This window comes from Microcaecilia unicolor, chromosome 5 (genome assembly GCF_901765095.1).
Source record: "Microcaecilia unicolor chromosome 5, aMicUni1.1, whole genome shotgun sequence".
Lineage (NCBI taxonomy): Eukaryota > Metazoa > Chordata > Amphibia > Gymnophiona > Siphonopidae > Microcaecilia > Microcaecilia unicolor.
In genome coordinates, this window is record NC_044035.1 from 58,784,446 (window position 1) to 58,808,229 (window position 23,784).

The 23,784-nt window shown below is 45.0% G+C and overlaps 1 protein-coding gene across 1 annotated transcript in view; it reads left to right on the forward strand.

The window, feature by feature from the left end:
* EDRF1 (erythroid differentiation regulatory factor 1) overlaps positions 1-23,784 on the forward strand; it is a 204,243-nt gene that overhangs the window by 88,277 nt on the left and 92,182 nt on the right. The window contains exons 15-16 of the mRNA XM_030202947.1: positions 13,173-13,361; positions 17,703-17,903. Coding sequence (XP_030058807.1) covers positions 13,173-13,361; positions 17,703-17,903 — 390 coding nt within the window. The remainder of the gene's footprint in view (positions 1-13,172; positions 13,362-17,702; positions 17,904-23,784) is intronic.

Genomic DNA, 23,784 nt, shown 5'->3' on the forward strand with positions numbered 1-23,784 from the left:
TCATGTCTATTACATTTCAAACAGAGCGCTGTCTCTATGCCCCCTGATTTATATAGTTGTACTTGGGTAAAATAAGCTCTGTAAATTATTCTATACGCGCATTCCCTATAATCTGCGCCCCCAATTATTCTTGGTATATTTTTTATCTGCGCGGTAATATCCCATGATTCCAAATTGCCGCTCATATCTTTTTCCCATCTCTGTCTAACCGTGGTTATCTCCTTCAACGGAGCCAGCTCCCACAACTTCCGATGTATCTGGGATATAGATGGGGCATTTTCAGATATTTCATCAAAGAATTTTTTAATTTTGTTGCCCAGTTTACACTGCAATGCTGTTTTATCTAATGTTTGTACATAATGTTTAAGTTGACAATGCGCGTATACATCACCCCAGACCTGCTCCCTCTGAGCCAATAGCTGTGACAGTGGCAGTATGTCCCCTCTCTCTCCCAGTACATCAGCTATACAAGTAATACCTTCCTGTGCTCACCTATCAAATGTTTTATTTTCCAGCCCGGGCACGAAAGACGGATTTCCCTTGATGTTTAGATACTCAGTTACTCTTGAATCTCCCCCCAATAGTTCCCCTAAGAATCTCCACGCTGCTCTGAGTGATAATATCAGAACATTTTGTCTAAGTCTATGCGGTATCTCCTTTTTCTGTAAATGTGCTAATGTTATCCCATGATATGGACTATATAACGCTTCCTCCATCTCTAGAGGTGTGTGTTCCTGGGTTTGGTATAGCCAATCTCGTGTTTGACGCAGGAGGCATGCCATATTATAAAACTTTGTTAGGTATTCCCAGGCCTCCTTGCCTCCATCCCCCCAACATATGTTTCAGCTGCATCTTAGCCCGTTTTTTTGCCCAGCAGAATCTAGATATCAATCGATATAAACGCTTGATATCTTTTTGCAATAACACTATGGGCAGTACCTGTAATGTGTATAGCCACCTTGGCAATATCACCATTTTGATAAGACTAATCCTCCCCATCAAAGATAGTGTTAAACTGCCCCATGAATCCAACTGTTGAGTTGTCTGTTCCAGCATGTTTGTGACATTTAAAGTATAAAGCTCCTTCAATTTAGCCGGTAATTGAATCCCTAAATATGTAAAAGACTTGCTCGTTCGTTTCAAAGGAAATCCTTCCGGCCAATGGGCCCGAATGTCTAAGTTTATCCCAAGAGCTTCAGATTTGTCTATGTTTAGTTTAAAGCCCGAGTAATCTCCATATTCTTGAATTAACTCTAGTAGATTGTACAGGGTCTCCTTCGGTTTTGTAATAACCATCATTAGGTCATCTGCAAACGCGGCAAGCTTAAATTCCTGGTTTTTAAGTTGTACCCCAGGAATCGCCGCACACTCATATATGTCTCTAATTAAGGGGTCCAACTGCAGTGCAAAAAGTAGAGGTGAGAGTGGACACCCTTGTCTAGTACCTCTACTAATCTGGATCTCCTCCGATATATTCCCATTCACCATCACCTGTGCTCTAGGATGGTGATACAATGCCCTGATCGCCTGTACAAATCTACCCTGAAATCCATATCTTTCCAGCACAGAGTATAGGAAGGGCCACTCTACTCTATCAAATGCTTTCTCAGCATCGAAACTTATCATTAATGCTTGTGCCTGGGAGTGGCCCAAACCTTCTAATGCTGCCAGAATACTCCTCAGATTTTTGGAAACTGATCTACCTTGTACGAACCCCACCTGAGCTGTGTGGATAAGATGAGGTAGCACTCACCCCAGTCTATTTGCTAGAATTTTTGCAAATAATTTTGCTTCCTGGTTAATTAATGAAATAGGTCTATAGGAGGTTACCAGTTTTTAATCTCTTTTAGGCTTAGGAAACACAACTATCCTAGCCAAATTTAATTGGTCTGGTATCCTACCATTCTCCATCCATTCATTAAACACCTTGACCAAAGTTGGGACCACCGAATCACCTATCAACTTATAAAATTCTGCCTTACCCATTTTACTTTGCGTTATTACCCATGTCACCTCTTCAGCACTAATTTTTGCATTTAGTTGAGTACTATCCCTATCTTGTAGTTTAGGGGTCTGAACCCCATCTAAAAATAGCTCACCCGGTAGTCCTTCTTGTTCGGACGCCTTATAAAGGCTTTGGTAATATGTCTGGAACGCTGATCTAATCTCTTTATTAGTGTGAAGATAATTCCCCTCTTTGTTTTTAATAGCTGTTACATTTTTAGATGAATATTTAGATGCTATAAGTCTAGCTAAAAATTTGCCTCCTTTATTTCCATGCTTATATAACTGAAAGCGATAATAGGCTTGAGATTTCATTTCTCTATCATGTATCAGGGAGTTCAAAGTTGTTTGTAGTTCTATCACCTCTTGTCTAATCTTACTACATGGGGTTAGCCCATATTGTCTATTCAACTTAATTAGTCTCTTTTCTAGCCGCACAATTTCCCTATCACGCGCGCGTTTATATTGTGACACATAACTTATTATCTCCCCTCTTAATACTGCTTTCGCGGCTTCCCAAAAACTGGTGGAACTGTCAACCGTACCCTCGTTAAAGTGCTTATATTCAGTCCATTTAGCCCGTAAATATTCCCCAAATCGTGGGTCTCTAAACAAGTAGACTGGAAACGTCCAACTATTTAACTTCTCTTCCTCCCCTCCCCCTTTCCAGCACATTCTAATCACTGAATGATCCGATATAACGGCAGATGAAATTTAATGTGGACAAATGCAAGGTGATGCACATTGGAAAGAATAATCCAAATCATAGTTACTTGATGCTAGGGTCCACCTTGGGGGTCAGCGCTGAAGAAAAAGATCTGGGTGTCGTCGTAGGTAATACGCTGAAATCTTCTGCTCAGTGTGTGGCAGCGGCCAAGAAAGCAAACAGGGTGCTAGGAATTATTAGGAAAGGGATGGTGAATAAGACCGAAAACTGTATAATGCCTTTGTATCTCTCCATGGTGCATCCACACCTTGAGTATTGCGTTCAGTTCTGGTCACTGTATCTCAGAAAAGATATAGCAGAATTAGAAAAGGTTCAAAGAAAAGTGACCAAAATGATAAAGGGGGTGGAACTCCTCTCGTATGAGGAAAGGCTAAAGAGGTTAGGGCTTTTCAGCTTGGAAGGAGACAGATGAGGGGAAATATGATTGAGGTCTACAAAATCCTGAGTGGTGTAGAACAAGTAGAAGTAAATCAATTTTTTACTCGTTCCAAAAGTACAAAGACTAGGGGACACTCAAGGAAATTACATGGAAATACTTTTAAAACAAATAGGAGGAAATTTTTTTCGCTCAGTGAATAGTTAAGCTCTGGAACTCTTTGCTGGAAGATGTAGTAACAGCGGTTAGCATATCTGGGTTTATGTTTAAATCATTTTTATTGAACCAAGTAACAATAAACAAGGCATATCTTACAACAAGTAAATTTTTTATTTCAATTCCGCCCCCCCCCCCCCCAAAAAAAATAAACCCCTCCTTTTTCTTTCCTTCCTCCCCCTTCCCTCTCCTCCCCCCCCTAATCTATTACATCCCATCTAATATAATGCACCGTGAACGTTCTGAAGACAACGTTCTGAAGCCACTCAAACACTCCCTGTAGGGTTCGTGGATTCGTGGTGTGAAGCCAGCCAGCCGTCTCTGCCCCGCCCTCGCGTCAAACGTCATGACGTCGAGGGCGGAAAAAAACCCCAAACAATTCCGGCAGCGCAGCGTCAGGGAAGGAGGCGGCGCTAGAATAATTTGCTTGCCAACTATCACTGCTCGCGCGACGAAAGCCGTAAAGCTCTTCGCCAGAGGCCGCCGCATCTGTGGTTGGCCAAACAGTAGGGCTGGGTTATAACTCCATCGCTGGCGCCATATTGTATTGACATAGTTTATGATTACCCTCCAGACTCCTTCTATTTTCGTGCATGTCCAAAACATGTGCCCTAAAGTGGCACCTTCTGTTCCACACTTCGGGCACTCTCCCCAGGGCGACAGACCCATATAAAATGCTCTCCTGGGGGGTATATGTGTTCAAAATAACAAATTTGAACTGTAATTCCCAATGTGTGGACTGGTAAGTCACTCGCCTAAGCGAAAGTACATGCGATTGCACCATTGCCGGTGTGATGTCCGCTAACAGATCTGCTGTCCACTGCTGAGATATAGTCTTGTAATCCGGCTCAGGCATAGTATCCTTTATGTGCCTATGATGATGAGAGAGCGGCACTTTCTGCTGGACCTCCAAAGAGAAAGCCAACACCAGTTCCTCCTGTGCGTCGTCCGCCAGGTGTTCCCAGGGGAGTGACGCTACATAATGCTTTAATTGTTCATAATAGAACCGCTCTCCATTTAGGAGGCCAAACTCTTTTTGTAAGTCCACAAAAGGTTTCATATGTCCTTCCCGGGTCAACACCTGCAGCAGATGTTCTAGGCCACATTTTTTCAATCTCTTAAACGTCCCATACATACGGCCCGGGTCAAAGGCCGCGTTGTCACAAGTGGGTAGATACGGGGTAACCTGCGCTGAGAATTGATGCATCTTGCAGACCCACTTCCAGGTCGCCACCGCTGCTCCCATGATCTGGGACTGTTGTAAAAATCTGTGGAATGGGCGCTCCTGTTGAGTGCAAATAATTACTGAAGTGGGTCCCTGAGGTAAGGCCTAGCTCCATCATGGTATCTGAGAAGTCACTTGTACCTTGGAACCAATCATTCTCATGCCTCATCCCACAGGCCACATTGAAATACCTCACACTCAGCAGTCCCAGGCCTCCATATTCCACCGGCGTACATAGCACCTTCATAGTAAGGCGAGCTCTTTTACCATTCCAAAGGTATTTTTGCACTATTCTGTCCAGTTCTTTCTCATCTTTCTTGTTCAAGTATAATGGTAACGTCTGCAGGACGTATAGCCACTTAGGGGTAATGATCATATTAAACAAGGCTATTCGGCCCAACAGGGAGAGAGGCAGTGCTGTCCATGCTTGCAAACTGTTTTTTGTATCTATTAACAATCTCTGTATGTTAAGGTCATACAACTCTCTCATCTCGACCGGAACCATAACTCCTAAATATTTAATTTTACCTGGAGCTATCTGAAGAGGTATCTGCCCCTCCCCACTGTTCCCTCCCCCCCAGCAGGCCCTACAAATAACACAGCTGATTTTGCTAAATTTAACTTAAATCCAGACATATGCCCATATTGCCTAATTTGCTCTATCAGGGCCTCTGTGGATCTTACCGGGTTGGTCACCGTCAGCAGCAGATCGTCAGCATATGCCAGCACTTTTATTGTCTGCCCCCCCCCCCCCCCCCAGGACTCCAATATTTTTACCTGTTTTCAATGTACGTAACAGGGGCTCTAATGCCAAGACAAACAGCAATGGGGGAGGGGACAGCCCTGCCTAGTACCCTTCTTAATTTCAAACTCCCGACCCCGCAGGCCATTTACCAACACCTTTGCCGCTGGATGGCAATAAAGAGCCTTGAAGGCGCTCAAGAACCATCCGTCAAAGCCCATATGTTCTAGTGTCTGGGTCAGGTAATCCCACTGCAACTGATCGAACGCCTTTTCGACGTCTAGGCTTAGCACCCAGGCCGATTCAGATTTCTCTATACAAGCTGCCATTGCTAAAAGTAGCCTACGAACATTTTGGGTGGTCTGCCGGTTTCTCACAAATCCCACTTGTTCTTTGCCTATCAATCGGGGCAGGCAGCCCGCCAACCTATCTGCCATCACCTTGGCCAACAGCTTTGTATCTACATTCAGAAGTGATATTGGCCTATAGGCATCTGCCCTATCTGGTGACCTGCCAGGTTTGGGGATTAACGTTATTAATGCCTGGTTAGCATATTGCGGGAATTGGCCGGCTTCTATTACTCCCTCATAGTATGGATTCACGGGGGAATATTACAGATTACTGTCCCCGGAGGCATTAGCTTCCTTGTTGGAATACTATGAGGGAGTAATAGAAGCCCTTCCCCTCTCTCTGTCAGCAGGTATAGTTAAATCCAGCCACACAGGAGTGTGGTCCGAGAGTTCCTCGAGGCCCACCTCTGCAGACTGCACCCAGGGGAACATGGTGGACTCTACCAAGATATAGTCTAGATGGGCCAAGGTACCACGCGCCCGCGATCTGTGGGTGTATTCTCTATCCCCTGGGTGCAAGATTCTCCATGCATCAATCAACCCTAAAATTCTTTGGAAGGCACAAAAATCTTTAAACCTTCTTCCTTGGTGAGGTGGGGCTCGATGTATCTAATTCGGGATCTGAGGCCATATTGAAATCTCCCAAGACCATCAATTTTGCTGTTTTTATATTGCAAACAAATGTTAACTAAAGCTGCGTAAAAGCCAGGTACATGTCCATTAGGGCCATATACATTTACCAATATAAATTCTACTCCCTGTAACCAAATCTTCAATATTAGGTACCTCCCTTGCCCTCCCTGCGCTACAATTTAACTTTGCATGGGAGTCCTTTTCAGATCAAAATTGCCAAACCCCCTTTCCGCCCCTGTGCTGCCACTGCATGACACTCTCCTACCCATGTCTTTTTTTTAATTTGGCATGTTCTTGGTCATTCAAATGCATTTCCTGCAGGCAGGCAATATCGGCCTTATGCCTGCGTAACGCCTGTAGTATCTTAGAGCGTTTCGTGGGGGTACTGAAGCCCCCCACATTCCATGATATCCGTGCTGGCATAGTACTTCTGAATTCGTCTTCCCAACCAACCCGTGATCCTTTTCCTTGACTATACATGGCCCGTACAGCTCTTGTGCACCAATACTGTCAAGTTTCAAACACCTCCACCATCTCATTGCATTAAATCTAGTTATATATATTAATCGCCTACGCCAATTAGGATGTTTCCCTCCCAAACCCTCCCCTTCATTCCCCCACTTATCTGCTACCCTTTCCATTCTCCCAGGCCCAACCTGGCTATGGAACTGGATCACGTAATCGTGCTTGGGACCCCCACCCACAATGGCCAAGTGTTTAAAAGCTATTCCTGCTTGTTATTCACATGTTCCAACCTCTGTGCTCCCCTCTCTCTGGCAAAGCACGTTGACTTACTCTTGTCCTGAACTTTGTATGTTATTGTCCTGCAAGTATTTCTGCGTGGCTGCCACAGTATGGAATGTGTGCCAAGTGTCCTGCATCTGCACTTTCAGTTGTGCCGGGTATTGCAGTGCAAAAATTTTTTTGTTGACTAAAGTTGTACATATCGGGTGAAATTGTTTTCACTGTGCTTGCACCTCCATCGAGAAGTCTTGAAAAATTAAAATATTCCTCCCATTGTATTTTAAAGTATCTCTCTTCAAACGGAAGCCTTGGAGGATTTCTTGTTTGTGCCTATAGTTTAACAGTTTGGCGACTACAACTCGTGGCCTGCTTTGCGCCTCCATTTTCCTCCCGACACGGTGGGCCCGCTCTACTACAACTGGCCCCATGGAGTCTGTTAGGGCCAGTTCTTTTGATAGCCATGTCTCTAACCATACCTCCAAGTTCCGCTCCGGGAGCAATTTCGGTAGTCCCACAATACGGACATTGTTCCGGCGGGAACGATTCTCAAGATCTTCCAACTTAGCAGTTTGTGTCTTTAACTGCTGTTATAGGCTGGTTATATCTGGGACATAAGCCCGCATATTGTCCTGTACTGCTGCTACACGCACTTTCGCGTCGTTCACACGAGTTTGTAGACCTGCTAGCGTGGCCTGGAACCCTTCTATCTTTCGATCTAATGCCATCCATTTCAGCTCCCATGCTTTTACTGCCGGCGTACTTCGGAGGTATCTATCCATGCGGGGTTCATACACTTCGCTGATGTAAACTCTTCCAGCCTTAGTCTCTGGTTCTATGCGATTTGCAGGTGGGGGCTCTGGAGCTCGTGCAACAGACTGATGCCTAGCTCATAGCACCATGTGATCTCTCGCATATCTGGGTTTAAAAAAGGTTTGGACAAATTCCTGGAGGAAAAGTCTATAGTCTGCGATTGAGGCAGGTATTGGAAGCAACTGCTTGCCCTGGGATTTGTAGTATGGAGTGTTGCCATGATTTGGGTTTCTGACAGGTACTTGTGACCTGGCTTGGCCACTGTTTGGAAAACAGGATACTGGGCTAAAAGGATCATTGGTCTGACCTAGTATGGTTACTCTTATGTTCTTATGTAAGAAAAGAGAAATTGTCTTACCTGATAATTGTCTTATCTTTAGTCCCAACCATGGAAGACCACAGCCCAGGGTTCTTGGTGTGCTTCCTTTTCAGTGCTTCAAAATAAAGAAAATAAGGAGTCTCATGACACGCAAATAAGTGATGTGGAAGCTCATTTTCAAACTATATAGACTTACAAAGTTACATAGGTTGGGTTTGTTGAAGGGGCTTCAGTTTCTTTTCTGGAAGATTGGAGCTTGTACCTACTATGTGTTTGTGTAGTGGTGTTCTTCATCTGGCTCATCAGATGATATAAATGGCAAAAAGAATCTGTTTAGATACTTTTTTCTTGCATATTTCCTGAAAGCCAGTAAACAGCATCAAGCTTTTACCTTTTTTCAGTAATTTTCAGGATTTGAACCTTTACCTTTTCAGATGTGAGTTTGAGTCTGCAGACCCTAACCCTGTTGAGGATTCTAGTGAACTAGTGCACCTGTTTTGTTGATCAGTGGTGAGTGCCAGCTTAGTGATTGGAACCTTGTCAGTAGCTCATCATATAGGTATTACAGGAGGCTGACACATGATTTGTTCTTCTATTCTATTTGTAATAAGACCTGTAAGAGTTTTGACTAACTGCATTGTTCAAATATTTGTGAAAGTAATTTTACATTTGCACAGGATTTAGATTTAGTATTTGAAGTAGAGCAGGGATTGTGTATAAAAGGAGGCAAGGAAATTTATGGGGAAATTGTTTCCGTGATTTTGTTGCTTCTATTCATAGTTGACATTAATTTCTAAACAAAAGATAAGTTAAATTTCATTCAGCCCTGCTGGCAGCAAAAATTAGAGCAAAAATTAGTGCAGAGATAAAAGGGGTGATGGTAGAGGAGGGAGAATATAGTGTCCCTTTTTGTGAGAGATATGATGATGATGATGGCTCAGCCACAAATTCACTTTTTGCTGTTCCTAGGGACCTTGAATATGGTAATTTATTGCTCATTAAGGTCAACTTAACTAACTCAGAACTTTTGAATGTATCATGTATCACTCGATTCAGAAAGAATGTTTGCTGTATCCCCAGGGCCGGTCTTAGCAAGTGTGGGGCCCTATGCAGACCAATTTTGTGGGGCCCCATCCTAGCCCCGCCCCCGCCATTTATAAGATTATTCGATTTTTAGAAATTTTTTTATTTATGAAATTTCAAATAAAGACAAATGAAGCTAAACTTGTACAGAAAAACTGATTGAAATAAGCACAATGCTATCATGAACCCCCCCCCCCCTCCCAAGAAATTATTCAGTTCAAGTCCACAATTAGTAATTCCAATTCTCATAACCCCGGGGGTCAGAGGTGCGGACACACAATCTCTCCACTGCAAAACACTATACACAAACTTGTGCAAAAACACAGTCAGAACCTTACCAAACCATAACAGCAGTAATTCCAAGGACAGGACGAGCTACAACCTTAGGCATGGAAAGGCAGAACTGTAATTACACCAGGTTCTAAAACACCAATACACTACCTTGTGAAAAAAAAAAAAGGGCTGCAAATACTACACGCTAGCAGGATACTGTACCTTCATCACACATGAAAAACACATGACACAACAAATATGAAGGCAAAATACTGAATGGAAAGTTACCACAAGAAGTCAGACTCAGCATGCAGCAATACTAGAAAAATTGAAACTTGCATGCAAAATATCACAGATGCACATTTCTAAAAGCTGACATATTCCAATTAATAAATACTGAATAAAATACTTTTTTTCTACCTTTGTTGTCTGATCATTTAGTTTTTCTATTTGCTTTGGTCCCAGTGTCTTCTGTTTTATGCAGTGTCTTCTTTCCGTTTGATATTTTTTCTCTCACCATGTCCACCATCCTCCTGTGTCCTTATGTGTTCTGTCTACCATCTGTAGCCAACTTGTCCCTATCCTTTCTCCAGTTTCAGCATCTGCCTTCAAAGTGTTTCGATCCAGCCCTTAAATTCAACAATTTCCCCTCCATCCACATCCAGCATTTCTCCTCTCTCCCCTCCACTCCATTTCCAGCAATTTCTCCTCTCCCTGGGCCCTGCCATCCCATCCAAGTCCATCCTTGGCCCTCTCTGCCCTTCCCTCCTCCATCCACATCCAGCAATTCTCCTCTCTCCTATCCCCTCAATTTCCAGCAATTTCTCCTCTCTCTGGGCCCTGCCATCCCATCCAAGTCCATCCTTGGCCCTCTCTGCCCTTCTCTCCTTCATCCACATCCAGCATTTCTCCTCTCTCCCCTCCCCTCCATTTCCAGCAATTTCTCCTCTCCCTGGGCCCTGCCATCCCATCCAAGTCCATCCTTGGCCCTCTCTGCCCTTCCCTCCTCCATCCACATCCAGTAATTCTCCCCTCTCCCTTCCCCTCCATTTTCAGCAATTTCTCCTCTCCCTGGGCCCTGCCCTCCCATCTGTTCCTCTCTCCCCTGCCCCCCCTCCATTCACCCATGTATCCAGCAATTCCCCTCTCTCCCTGAGCCCTGCCATCCCATCCATGTCCCTCTTTCCCCTGCCCCAACTGCCCGCCCTCTTCTCTCCCCCACGATCGATCCCTTTCCTTTTTTTTCTTTTAAATTTACCTCCAGTCCGGCAGCGTCAGTGAAAGCGCTCCCAGTAAAAGCACTTCTCTTCGCTGTGTCCCGCCTTCTTCTGACGTCATGACATCAGAAGAAGGCGGGACACAGCGAAGAGAAGCGCTTTTACTCGGAGCGCTTTCACTGACGCTGCCGGACTGGAAGTAAATTTAAAAGGAAAAAAAGGAAAGGGATCGATCGTGGGGGAGAGAAGAGGGCGGGCAGTTGGGACGAGCGGCGGCGATCCCCGGGCGGCCGGAACTAGGTCAAGGCTGACTGAGGCGTGCCGCGCGGGGCCCTATGCGGCCGCCTCGGCCTAAGACCGGCCCTGTGTATCCCAGACCTTCCCCCTTTAGTAAAAAACTTCACTAAAGTACCTAGAGATTCAAATTGCGGTTAAGGATATTACAATGTGTACTGACGTACTCTCTCCTTTGTAGGAGTTTTAGGTGAGATATGGAAGGGTAAGAGTAGGCTTAATCTTTTGTGGTTTGGCTGGATTGCAGGAATAAAGTTGGTGTTACATATTCCTATACATATGTCACTCTCTCCATCTTATTTAAAACAGCTTTTTAAGAAAATACTTTTGTACACATATGGAAGAGGAGACCTGCTCAGTCTCCTGCCAGATTTTAGTGCAGAGTAGGGTGGAGGATAGAATTGGAGTGCTGGATCTGCAGGGTTGTTATGCCACAGCACACTTGGGGATGCTGGCTGAGTGATGTAAGGCTGTCCCCAAGCAGTGGGTTCACATTCAGCAGGCCATCATGGGAAAGTTCCCATTAGAGTATGCTCTGTTGTTGGACAGGGGGCTAGGGAAGGGGAGCAACCACTTGTGTAGAACTTAACATGTTGAACAGGGAAGAAATTCCAGAAACACTTACTAGGAGATAATGTATTGTCCAGATAACTTCCTTAGATATGCTTCCCCACCAAGCTCTGGGCACCAATCAAGTAGGGTTGAGCAAATGAGGGAAGAGGGGTCTGTCTCATTTGGGGCCTTCTGCATGAAGGGAAAATTTTGAGAACATTCATCTCCCTTTAGGATGCCCAACAAAGATTTTTTTTGTTGTTGCCTTTGAAAGTGAGATGATTTTGTCACTTTTTACGTGTTTGAAGGGACCTAGAGTGGTAGCTTATTCCTTTTGAGGTAATAAGAGATGGGTGGGACAACATAAGTTACTATCAAATGTGTATCGGACATTCAGCATAAAAGAATGGAATAAGCACAAGCATCTTTAGTGGGAGACAGACTTGGGAATCGCCCTAGATGCTAAAGAATAAGGGAAAGTATTCCAGAATATCCATAGAATATCATTTTCCCCAGATTTTCTGAAAAATGGATTTAAATTACTGTACCAGTGGTATATGAACGCCCAGAGATTCATAATATCTTCCCACATGTTTCAAATTAGTATTGGTGGGATGTGAGCAGTTAGGCATTGTAGTTCATATATGGTAGGAATGCCCCCAAGCTAAATCCTTTTAGGAAACGTGTGGGGAAATGATTTATAATGATAGTAGTATTTGGTTACCATTTGTACAAAAGGTCTTCCTCCTACAACTGTTGCCCTCCAGTGTTGGACTAGAAGCTACATACACATGCTAAAAGCCTTAATCTTTATGGTGCACTGTGAGTTGGCAAGTAACTGGAAATTTACAGAGATTGAGTTAGGGCTGTGGTATATCAATGATTATGAAGTTATTTCCTGAGCAAGTTGACCACAATTAGGCATGGTAAACTAGAGCAACTTGAGAAATGTTGGAGAGCCCATTAAAATGTGGGCTTCAAGGAGCATTCAAAGCAAAGAGGGTGTGAAGGTGTTCACTGGGGGTAGGGTGGGGATGGTAAGGAATTGACAGATGGGGTGAATTTGGAAGCTGGGTGAGAAAAAGGAGGGGGAAGGGGGATTTAATACGGAGTCTAATGAGGAAGTTGAAGTATGGGTTTGCTGTACTCAGTATGGTACCAAGCTGCCGTAATTTGGTTGATGAAGCTGTTGGATTAAAATAGTAAAAAAAAAAAAAAAAACCCCAAAAACCTCACTAAGCCCAAGTTTATCGTCTAGATAACATTAAATGTAGCAGGTTTGTGTGATTTTTTTTTTTTTTTTTTTTAATTTTGCAACTCAAAACTGATGGAGAAAACAAGTTCATTTTCTGTGTGCCATAGGGTTTTCTTTAGCGGATGTTTTGAAACCTCTAACACACACAGTGACTCCTGTGAAGAACAGATCCATGCAGGGTCCTCTGAGAACCCTATCTGGAAGTAATTTTCTTCATACAATAGGCTGACATACCTAGTACCTTGATTTTTAATGAAAATGCATGTATATTTTTTATTGCTTTTGAAATCCACGGACAATTTGGCCTCTTGCTATACCACTTACTCTGGGTTTTTTTTGTATTTTGGAGCAGTTGGTTCATTTCAAGAAAGCAAACATTCCAGCAGGTCAGGAATCATTCCTTCTTCTTGGCAGTTCAGAATGAAACTGCAGCTAATTCTCAAGGCTTCAAAGGCATATTTTGTACTGTCTGATGCTGCGATGAGTCTTCAGAAATATGGCAGAGCACTTCGATACATTAAATTAGCCTTGCAATGCCAAGGTAAGATGTTGCTAGTTTACTTTCAGTTTTACAGAAACAAAATACTGTGCAAGAGACTTTCTAAGATATTTTTATATTTTAAAAGCAGCATGCTGTATATACCATCAGTGTTATAGATCTCCTGTACGTAACCATTCATTAGAAAATTGGGCATATTTTTTTTTATAGTTTTCTTGCTTTGCAGAGACTTGTATCAATGTGAGTCTCGATATTCAAAGCGATCTAACTGGCCAAAAATGGCTCCTGGCTGGTTAAATTGCCTGTTTGAGACTAACAACTAATTTTCAAGTGGCACTTGACCAGATCCAAAAAACGGCTATTTTGGGGCTGTCCAGGGGTAGAGTTGGCATTTAACCGATTAGGTTAAGGTCATAAATTGGACTGCATAAGTCAGTCCTATCTTTATGCGGTAACCCGTAGCCGGTTAAGTACTTAATATCACTCTTAACTGGCTATGTGTTAGCTGGCTCCTTGGTCATGGCCGGCATTGCATATCTGGGTTTAACGCTGGTGACAGTCATCAAAATGCTGATCGCCGCTGGCTGAATGTCGGGCCTATAATATTTAAATTTGCAGCATTCTGGCTAATTGGGGTGGGCACAGGTAGAAATGGAAGATGAGCCAGAAGCGTATTAGTTGGCCGTTTTATGTCCATACTACTAATCTCTGGTGCTGAACATGAAGGAAAGAGAGATTTTGTCAGTTTGGAGTGACAGGATGTTTTGTTGGTTTTGAACCATCTATTTTAATTTTTGTGGTAATAGAAAAAAAAAATACATACCTATCTTGCATTTTCTTATCCTGCTAGACCAGTTTAGATGAGTGGGTTATGCTCCCCAACCAGCAGATGGAGGCAGAGCTTTCATTGATGTCATTACTAGCCCTGGAACTTGCTAGTATTTTCTGCCTCAAGCAGATGGTTATGTTTTGGACTGGTGCAGAAATTGATCTTAGCTAGGCCTGACTTCCCAGGGCATAGTTCACTGACTGTGATGATCCCTGTGTTCAGGCCCTTTGAGCCTGTGGGATGCTCAAGGATTGGCTCACAGGCTTTTCAACTTGGAGAAAGATGGCTGAGGGGAGATATGATAGAGGTCTATAAAATGAGTGGAGTGGAACGGGTAGGTGTGAACCGCTTATTTACTGTTTCCAAAAATAATAGGACTAGGGAGCATACAATGAAGCTACAAAATAGTAAATTTAAAACAAATCGGAGAAAATATTTTCTTCACTCAGTGTGTAATTAAACTCTGGAATTCGTTGCCAGAGAATGTGGTAAAAGCAGGTAGCCTTAGAGGGTTTAAAAAAGGTTTGGATAACTCCTAAAAGAAAAGTCCGTAGACCATTATTAAATTGGACTTGGGGAAAATCCACTATTTCTGGGATAAGCAGTATAAAATGTTTTGTACTTTTTTGGGGGATCTTGCCGGGTATTTGTGACCTGGATTGGCCACTTTTGGAAACAGGATACTGAGCTTGATGGACCTTTGGTGTATCCCAGTATAGCAACACTTTTCTTATGTTCTAAGTGGTAAATTCAGTTGGGACAAGGACGTCATCTCTGATCTTAGTCTTGTTTTAGTCGGTGCTCTACCTAGGCTGGTTTTTTGGCTTTGAGCATGCTGGCTCTGTCAATTCCAGGCCGCTCCACCTTAAAGCAAGGTGTGCTTTGAGGGGCTGGTATCCAGCCTGGTTTAGTTCTTCAGCAACACTCATTTCTGGATGGTTGCAGTTTGGTCAGGGCTCAGGTGTGTTCTCTGGGCTAGAGGCCTGCGGTTGGGTACAGGCTTTACCATAAGTCTCCAGAGTTCTCGGCAGCCGACTCCAAAGAACTAGAAATTTGCTGCCAAGTCCTGAGTCCCATGCCAGCAACTATGGAGGTTTTCCCCTGGGCTATGGCTCTTAAAAGACCTTTTCAACGTGTCCTCCTCTTTTTAAGGATTAGAATCTGGCTCCCAGCTGGGTTGTATTGAGGTCCAATGTTGTGTTCTCCAGTTCAGGGTTCCTCAGTCAGGCTCAGGGGTTCTATGAGTCCTGGTTGCATCAAAGGAGCTTTAGAGCTCTATAGTCTGGAAGCCAAGGCCATCTGGTTGGTTCTGGGATCACTGTCCCTGTTATACATGGCAAGGTGCATCATGTTTGCTGGGTTGTGGCCATGGTGGTGGTTTCCGTCAGTGAGCAGGGGAGATTTCTGAAGATTGTTGTGGTTCAAGAAGTTATTCTGTGCCTCAAGTGAATGAAGGTCACTCTGTCTAGGATATATGTGTCCTGCTTAGCTGGTATGCAGTCTGTGCAGGCAGGTTCCTCAGCCAGGATTTTTCAGCTCTGAGGAATGAGAGCTGGAGTCATGAGCTCCCTAGGTGAAAGAAGCTTTGATGTTGCTGGTTGTCAACCATTGAGTTGCTTTTCTGGTAGCAGCTCTAGCAGTATAGCATAGGTCTTGGCCCTGGGAAGTCTACAGTACTTCACATGGTCAGCTATTTAGTCTAATTCTCCATGAAGTAAAGAGGCTGCCTTGTGGTCAGTGGTGTGCCATTTCATAATGGAGGATTTTGTGGCCTGGACCTTAGAATAGTTCAGTCATGGTCTCTAAGATTGTTAGTAACAGTTATTTTTTTGCTACACCTAATCTTAGGGTCAGGTCTTGTCAAGTTTTGCAGTTTAGCTGAAGGCTCTAGGCCAGTGTTTCCCCCTTGTCAGGTTTTCAGAATATCCGCAATGAATATGCATGAACTTGTTTTGCATACACTGCCTTCATTATATGCAGATCTCTTTCATTCATATTCATTGTGGATATCCTGAAAACCTGACTGGCAAGGGTTCTCCAGGACCGGACTTGGGAAATACTGCTCTAGGCTTCATGAGTAGTTGTCCCTGCAAGCAAATGCATTGAATGATAAGGCTTGTTCTAGTTCTGGCTTGGCTTCCTTCTAGATATAAACTAAAGTAATTTAAGGGGACGAGTTTCCTTATCCAAGAGAACTCTTTTAGTATAATGATTTGGAAACAAGTCATAAAGTAAGCTACTATGTGAGTCTATCAAGGGGGAAAAAAAGCCTCGAGAAGTACCTTTATCCCACTAACAGTGCGGGTATAGGGCTAGGATTTCTTCATCATCGGCAAAACCCCCCACTGTTCTTAACTTCTTATCAAAACTCCAATCTGAAAAGCTTGCTAGTTTTTTGAGCTTTTAAAGCCTGGCCCAGGCCTGGTCTTGTTACTTTAGGCTGTGGCCACAGTTTTAAGTATCAAGTTTTTTATCTTATGACTCTTCACAGTTTATGTGCTTAGGGATGTTATCTGGGGTTAAGTGTCTCTTCCCTTTTTCATTAGGCCATTTATGGTTGCTGCACTTGGCAAACAGCAAGGGAGTGGAGCAGTGCCAACTGTGTTGGCCTAATGGAGCCATTGGGCTGTTTTTGTCTAGGTTCATTTGAAGGGATTCAGCAATTCTAGGCAGCCTCAATGGTAGCATGAACAATGCCTTTGAGAGAGGCAGAATGGTAGTGCATGAGACTATGGGCATGATGCCATCTTAGGTATTGTTTCTCCCATGTTGAGCTTTGGAGTGATGGGGTTATCATATTGGAAAGATGTGTGTTGAGTTCTGGTCTTCCTCTCACATGGGGTCATTAAAGCTCTGTTAACGTTCTTTTATCTGGAATGGTCTAGCAAGATGGTAGTGAAATTTTGATTTGACCTGCTAGCCCAGCCCAGCCCCCCCCCCTCCTTTTCCTGGGAAGACTCAGGTTTCAGTGTATTCTTGTCAGCATCTTCCAGCAATTAATGTTATCATTGGCGTGTCCACTGAAAATGCTTTCTGACATTGTGAGAAGGTTTGAGTTTTTCATATCCATTTGGTAATAGTATACTGGTGAGTTCTAGGGTTGCACCATTTTTTTATACTGGTGATGATGTCATTGAAAGTTCTGTGTTCTTTGATTCCATGTGCTGTTGAGGAGCATAACTCAATCTTATGGACTGATATAGCATGACTCAAGGAAAGGATACTAGCAGATAAGAACAAATTTTACCATTTATCTTGCTCTTCTCCAAGATCCAGTAGTACTTATAACCAAGTCCAGAGTGCATAATAGAAATTGACAACACATCATAAGCTGGTAAAGCCAACAGTTGTGTAGAGCAATCTGTGGGACCCATGTGCGGGCAAATACCTGCATCCTCAGATTTATTATATACAGTTTATCAAAAGGATGATTCTAACAGTTTTGAAGTTTTTTTTTTAGTTATAGATCGTTCAAGATGATGATGACCAAAATGATAGAAGCATTTGTTTATTGTAATAATGTTCAGAATTCTTGTCTCCTTTTCCAACAACAGATGCTTATTGCTGCCTTTGCACCAACATGCTCCCTGATGTTCTTCTGTTGCTTTGCCAATATTTGACTCTCTGTGGTGATATTCAGTTGATGTTGGCCCAAAATGCAAATAACAGAGCTGCTTATCTTGAAGAGTATAATTATCAAACGAAGGAAGACCATGAAATACTGCACAGCCTGCAATATGAATCTAATTGCCAAGGTAAATCTTTATCAATGAAAAGGTGTTGCATTTAATAAATCCATAGCAGTAGAGAAGATTGTGGTGACTCAATTGGTAGATTTTATTGAGGATTCAGTGGTATTGCATGCTAGGCAAACTGCGTTTCGCTATGGCTTTAGTACTGTGACTAATCTGGTAGAACTTCTTAGTGAGCTGAGAGAAAGTTTAGATAGGGGGAGATTTGACATAGTGGATCATGGTCTTCTCCTTCATCAGCTAAAAACTGTAGGGATTCAAGGTATAGTGTATTCTTGGTTTGAAAATTTTCTATCTGAATGCAGTTTCTTGGTATTAGGAAGGCAGGAGTTGTCAGTTGCTAGACAACTTAGGAGTGGAGTACCCCGAGGCTGAGCTCTTTTACCTGTATTTAATATGTTTTTGAGTCCTTTACTTGAGGTGGTACAATCTTATGGTGTTAGTCCTTATGTTTATACAGATCTGTTTCTTGTACCTGTTTCAAAGATGGCTGAGGATTTATTATGGGCTCAAGTTTGTGTGAAACCTGTAACTGGTTGAGAAGCTATTGTTTACTATTGAACAAAAGGAAAACTGAGGTTTGTTGGATAATGGGGAGGAAAGGTTGCCCATGCCTCACAGTGACTCTGTTGGGTGATATAATACTGGTGGTTGACACCTTTAAATATCTAGGTGTTTTGATTTTCAATTAACTTTGCCAGCTTGTAACCAAGTCCCAAGTGCATCATAAGGTGTTATGTACACGAGAAGGCATTTTTAATTTTATTGCATATACTTTTTATAACTCAATTTGATTATGTAAATGCAGTATTGGTACTAATTACACACATGAATTTAAGAAAGTTTTTTTCAGATATTACTGAATACCGTGGTTTGGTTATTAGGAAGAGCTTGTAGATTTGAATATGTCTCCCTGTATCTGTTATCATGGGTAACCAGTGTAGTATAGGATTTCATTTAAACTGATGGTTCTTACCCATAGGGCATATTATGAAAAAGTTCCTCAGACACTTGTTAGTTTAGTACATTAATGTACACCAGCTAGGACATTATGTTGTAAAGACATGTTGATGCTGACAGTTCCTCCGGTGACTAGGACCCATCTTGCTGCCACTAGAAAGGGGGCTTTATTTAGCTCTTTTTCTGATGGAATGCGCTTCCTTTGATGGTATGAGCTGAGAAGTCTTTGAAACGCTTTAAGTGGTTACTTAAAGCTCATTATTTTGGTCTTGTGTTTGGTGATGGTCTTTCTGAGAGTTGACTGGAGTGGGCCCCAGGTAACGGTAATGATTTGGTTCTACTTTTGCTATAAGGATGAGTGGTCTTTATATGATTGAACTTTCCTATTTGGCTATTGTAGTTCTTTGCTTGTGTTCATTTTTAAGGTTTTTATATTATTTTAAAATGTGTATACCGCTATGATCTTTAAAAAGCTCAGGTGTATAGCAAATTCAGTATACTGAAACTGTACTTCTCTGACAGCATTCCAGCTAACTGCTGAGGTTATTGGGAAGCCCCCACACTCCGAGAATAGCTTTCTGTTCCTTGTCATCAAGCAGATGAAGCCATTACGTATGGGTTGTGTCCATCAACCAGCAGGGGGAGATAGAGAGCACTGAAATTTCACAGTGCCACATGGTCAGCTAGCTCCACTGCCTCTTCAGTATTCTCTATCTCCCCAAGCAGGGTGGTTGCAGCTTGATCAAGCTCCTTAAAAAAATCTGCCTGGAGGTGGCTTCTGGCTTTCCAGTTGTTAGCCGGGGTGTTAGAGGCTATAGCAGCTTCACTTTAAAGGCACATAGGTTAGCCCTTTCCCTGCCTTACCCATCCCCCCCAGTGGATGTGAGCACGTTAGTTTCACTTTTCCCTGCTCTTTCCCACTCTATGCTTAGTGGAGGCAGGCACATTGGTTCGCCTTTCCCTGCCTTTCCCACTGTTCTGTACCTCTGGAGTTGATTTGATTGCCTCTTTTGCTGTTTTCTCTACTTTTCTCACAGCGTTAAAAAAAAAAAGCAAGAGGTTTTCTTCAGTTACTACAGCGTGACCGGAGCTTGTATACTCGGTCCAGTGAGGTAAGAGTGTTTTCTGACTCCTCCGGGGAGGGCCCGCGATCGGGACATTTTTGGCGCGAAGCCGCCATTTTGAATTTTTCGGCGATGGCTGCAGAGAGTGTTAAGTGCTGTTCCAAGTGTGGCAAGTGCAGATCAGCAGCGGGGCTCTGTAAAACGTGCTGTTCAGGCGTAAGAGCCGGCCCGAGCATGGCGAGCGATGATTCTTCCTGCTCGGTGGAGCTGGCAGCGGGCGCCATTTTGAAAGCACCACATGGCGCGACCCGCTGAGGCGGAGGGTCTGGAGACCGGAGGGGGCTCTCGAATTGAGGCTGGCCAAAGAGCTACTAGCCCCGGACTGGAACCCGGGTGCCCAGGGCGAGTTTTTCTCCCCTGACTTTGTATTATTGCTTCATAATGCATATATGCTTAAAAGAGCTCAGCCACAGGGGTTTTCTACGGCCCCCCTTACTGCCCCTCCGGTGGATGCAGGCCTGGGATTGCCCTCTGAGGCGTTTTTCCCTGATAGCTGGCCGCAAGAGAAGGGCAGAAGGGTAAATTCCCCTTTGGAGAGTGGCGCACCCCCTTCCCCCCCCCCCCCCCCCCCCCCCCCCCCCCCATGGTCGGGATGTGGTGACTCTGAGGGGTCTGGCAGGCCCTCGTGGCCAGAGGAAACAGAGGAAGGTGCAGAAGGGCCACTGGATCCAGATGATCTGTCCGCGGTGAGGATTTTCCACCACGAGGCGCTACCAGCACTTATTTCAGATTGTCTTACAGGTCCTCTCTATTGAAGATCCTGGGAGTGGCGTGGCCTCCTCTGGAAATCCGAGGATGGCAAGTACCAAAAAGCCTGCTCGAGACTTTCCTTTGCATGAGCTTATTTCAGCTCAATGGGTTGACCCCGAAGGACCTTTGAAAGTTTCCAGGGCTATGGGGCAATTATTCCCTCTGAGTGAGGAGCATTTGGCTCGCTTTGCAATGCCTAAGGTGGATGCCCTAGTCACAGCTGTGACAAAGAGAACTACCCTCCCGGTTGAAGGAGGTGTTGCCCTGAAGGACATGTAACACCGTAGACTGGAAGCAGCACTTAAACGGTCCTTTGAAATTGCTGGTCTTACTATTCGGGCGTCTGCATGCAGTTGTTAAGCTGCTGGAGCCTGCCTGGCATGGTTGCAACAGGCAGTGGAACAGCCCGGTGATGGAGCGGAGCCCTTGTCTGAAGTGGCTCCGCGAATGGAGTCAACCTTGTCCTTTTTGGCTGACGCCTTTTATGATATTGTCAGAGCTTCGGCTAAACAGATGGCTGTAGTAGTGGCGGCTCGCCGTCTTCTGTGGCTACGACATTGGACGGCGGACATGGCCTCTAAGCAAAGGTTAGTGCAGTTGCCCTTTCCAAGGCCTTCTCCTGTTGGGTGAGGAGTTGGAGAAAATTGTGAAAGGCCTGGGAGATGCTAAACCCCAGCGCTTACCCGAGGATAGGCCGCGGCCTCCCTCCAAGGGTCAGGCGGTTCACTCCTCTTATAGACCTCATTTCCGTGAAGCTAGAAGGTACTGCCCGGGGCATTCTGCTGCGTCCACTTCTTGTGGCTGGTTTTCAGCAGAGGAACTCCTTTCGCTCGGACAAACGTTCCGCAGCAGCAGGCTCAAGACCTGGAGTTCAAGGGTGACCCTCTCAATGAGGGTGCGCCGGCCCCCTCCTCGATTCCTGTTATAGGAGGCTGTCTTTCCCTCTTTCTCGAGGAGTGGGCCAAGGTTACCTCAGATCAGTGGGTCTTGGACCTGATCAGAGAAGGATACCGAATAGAATTTGATGCCCCGATAAGAGACGTGTTTGTGGAGTCCCGATGTGGTTCTCCCGCCAAACGGGCGGCGGTAGAGGAGACCTTACAAGGCTTGATTCACATTGGGGCGGTTTCTCCCCGGTGCCTCCTGCCGATTTCGGCTGCGGCCGCTACTCCATTTACTTTGTGGTGCCGTGAAAAGGTGGGTCTTTTCGCCCTATTCTGGACTTAAAAGAATTAAACAAGTCCCTAAGAGTGCGGCATTTTCACATGGAAACCCTGCATTCCGTCAGTGTGGTGGTACAGCCAGGAGAGTTTCTCACGTCTCTGGACCGGAAAGAAGCTTACTTGCACATTCCAATTTGGCCCCCGCACCAGAAGTTTCTGTGGTTTGCGGTGATGGGAAAACATTTCCAGTTTCGGGCTTTGCCTTTTGGCCTCGCCACAGCTCCCCGAACCTTTTCCAAGGTAATGGTGGTAGTAGCTGCTTTTCTCAGGCAAGTAGGTATCCGGGTTCACCTGTACCTAGACGACTGGCTCATCAGAACGGACTCCGCAACAGAGAGCCATCAAGCTACAGCCAGAGTGGTCTCAGTACTGCAATCTCTGGGCTGGGTCGTCAATGTAGCCAAACGTCACCTGACCCCCTCGCAATCTCTAGAATATTTGGGGGCACGGTTCAACACAGACTCGGGATATGTATTCCTACCCGAGCAAAGGCAGTGCAAGCTTCAGAATCAGGTCAGTCTGCTCCTGAGGATGCCCCGCCCGCGAGCTTGGGACATTGTCCAGCTGTTGGGATCGATGACGGCCACCTTGGATTTGGTGCCCTGGGTGAGAGCGCACCTGAGACCTCTACAGTATTCCCTGCTTCAACGATGGTCTCCAGTATCTCAGGATTATCAATGCAGACTCTCTTGGCTCCCTGCGGCCCGACTCAACATGGAGTGGTGGCTCTCAGCATGCTGCGGCGAGGAATGCCGCTGGTGCTCCCTGATTGGTGCCTAGTGGTGACATGCCAGCCTGAAGGGCTGGGGCGCACATTGCAAGGGGAAGCATGTCCAGGGTCTTTGGACACCCGACGAGTCGGAGTGGTCCATCAATCGCCTAGAGTTGAAAGTGGTGTTTCAGGCGCTTCTGGCCTTTCAAGTGACCCTGGAAGGATTGGCTGTCAGAGTGATATCGGACAACACGACAACAGTGGCCTACATAAACCGACAAGGCGGCACTCAGTGCAGAGCGCTGGCCGCGCAGGCCGAACAGATTTGCCACTGGGCCGAGCTGCATCTACAGTTTCTGTCGGCAGCTCACATTGCAGGTCAGAGCAACGTGCAAGCCAATTATCTAAGCAGGCATCAAATCGATCCAGCGGAATGGGAACTGGCAGACGAAGTATTCCTGCAGATATGTGCCAAATGGGGCAAGCCCTTAATGGATCTTATGGCGACAAGCTCAACTGCCAAAGTCCTGTGCTTTTCAGCAGACTGAGAGATCCTTGCTCAGCCGGGTTGGCTGCCTTGGCTCAACCCTGGCCTCTGGGCCTCTGGTATGTGTTCCTTCCGTGGCCCTTGATAGGGTGTGTGCTCCTGTGGATTCGGCTTCACCCAGGAGAAGTGGTTAACCACTTCTCCACGGATTGGCCCAGGGGGGCTTGGTATGCGGACATCCGACATATGATAGTGGAGGCTCCCCTTCCTTTACCTCTGGTACCGAACCTGTTGTTGCAGGGACCGGTGGCCATGGAGGACGCCTGCCGTTTTGGTCTTACGGCATGACTATTGAGAGGACGCAATTGAGAGGCAAAGGCTATTCCAATAATGTTATTTCCACTCTCCTGCAGGCCTGCAAGCGGTCCACTTCCGTGGCTTATGCCAGGATCTGGCGCCAGTTTGAGGCTTGGTGTGTTTCAAAAGCGATCACACCCATGCGGGCACCTGTCTCGCCGATTCTGGACTTTTTGCAGGATGGTGTACAAAAAGGCTTGGCCTATAATTCCCTCCGGGTGCAAGTGGCAGCATTGGCCTCCCTTCGTGGTAAGGTTGCAGGCATGTCTTT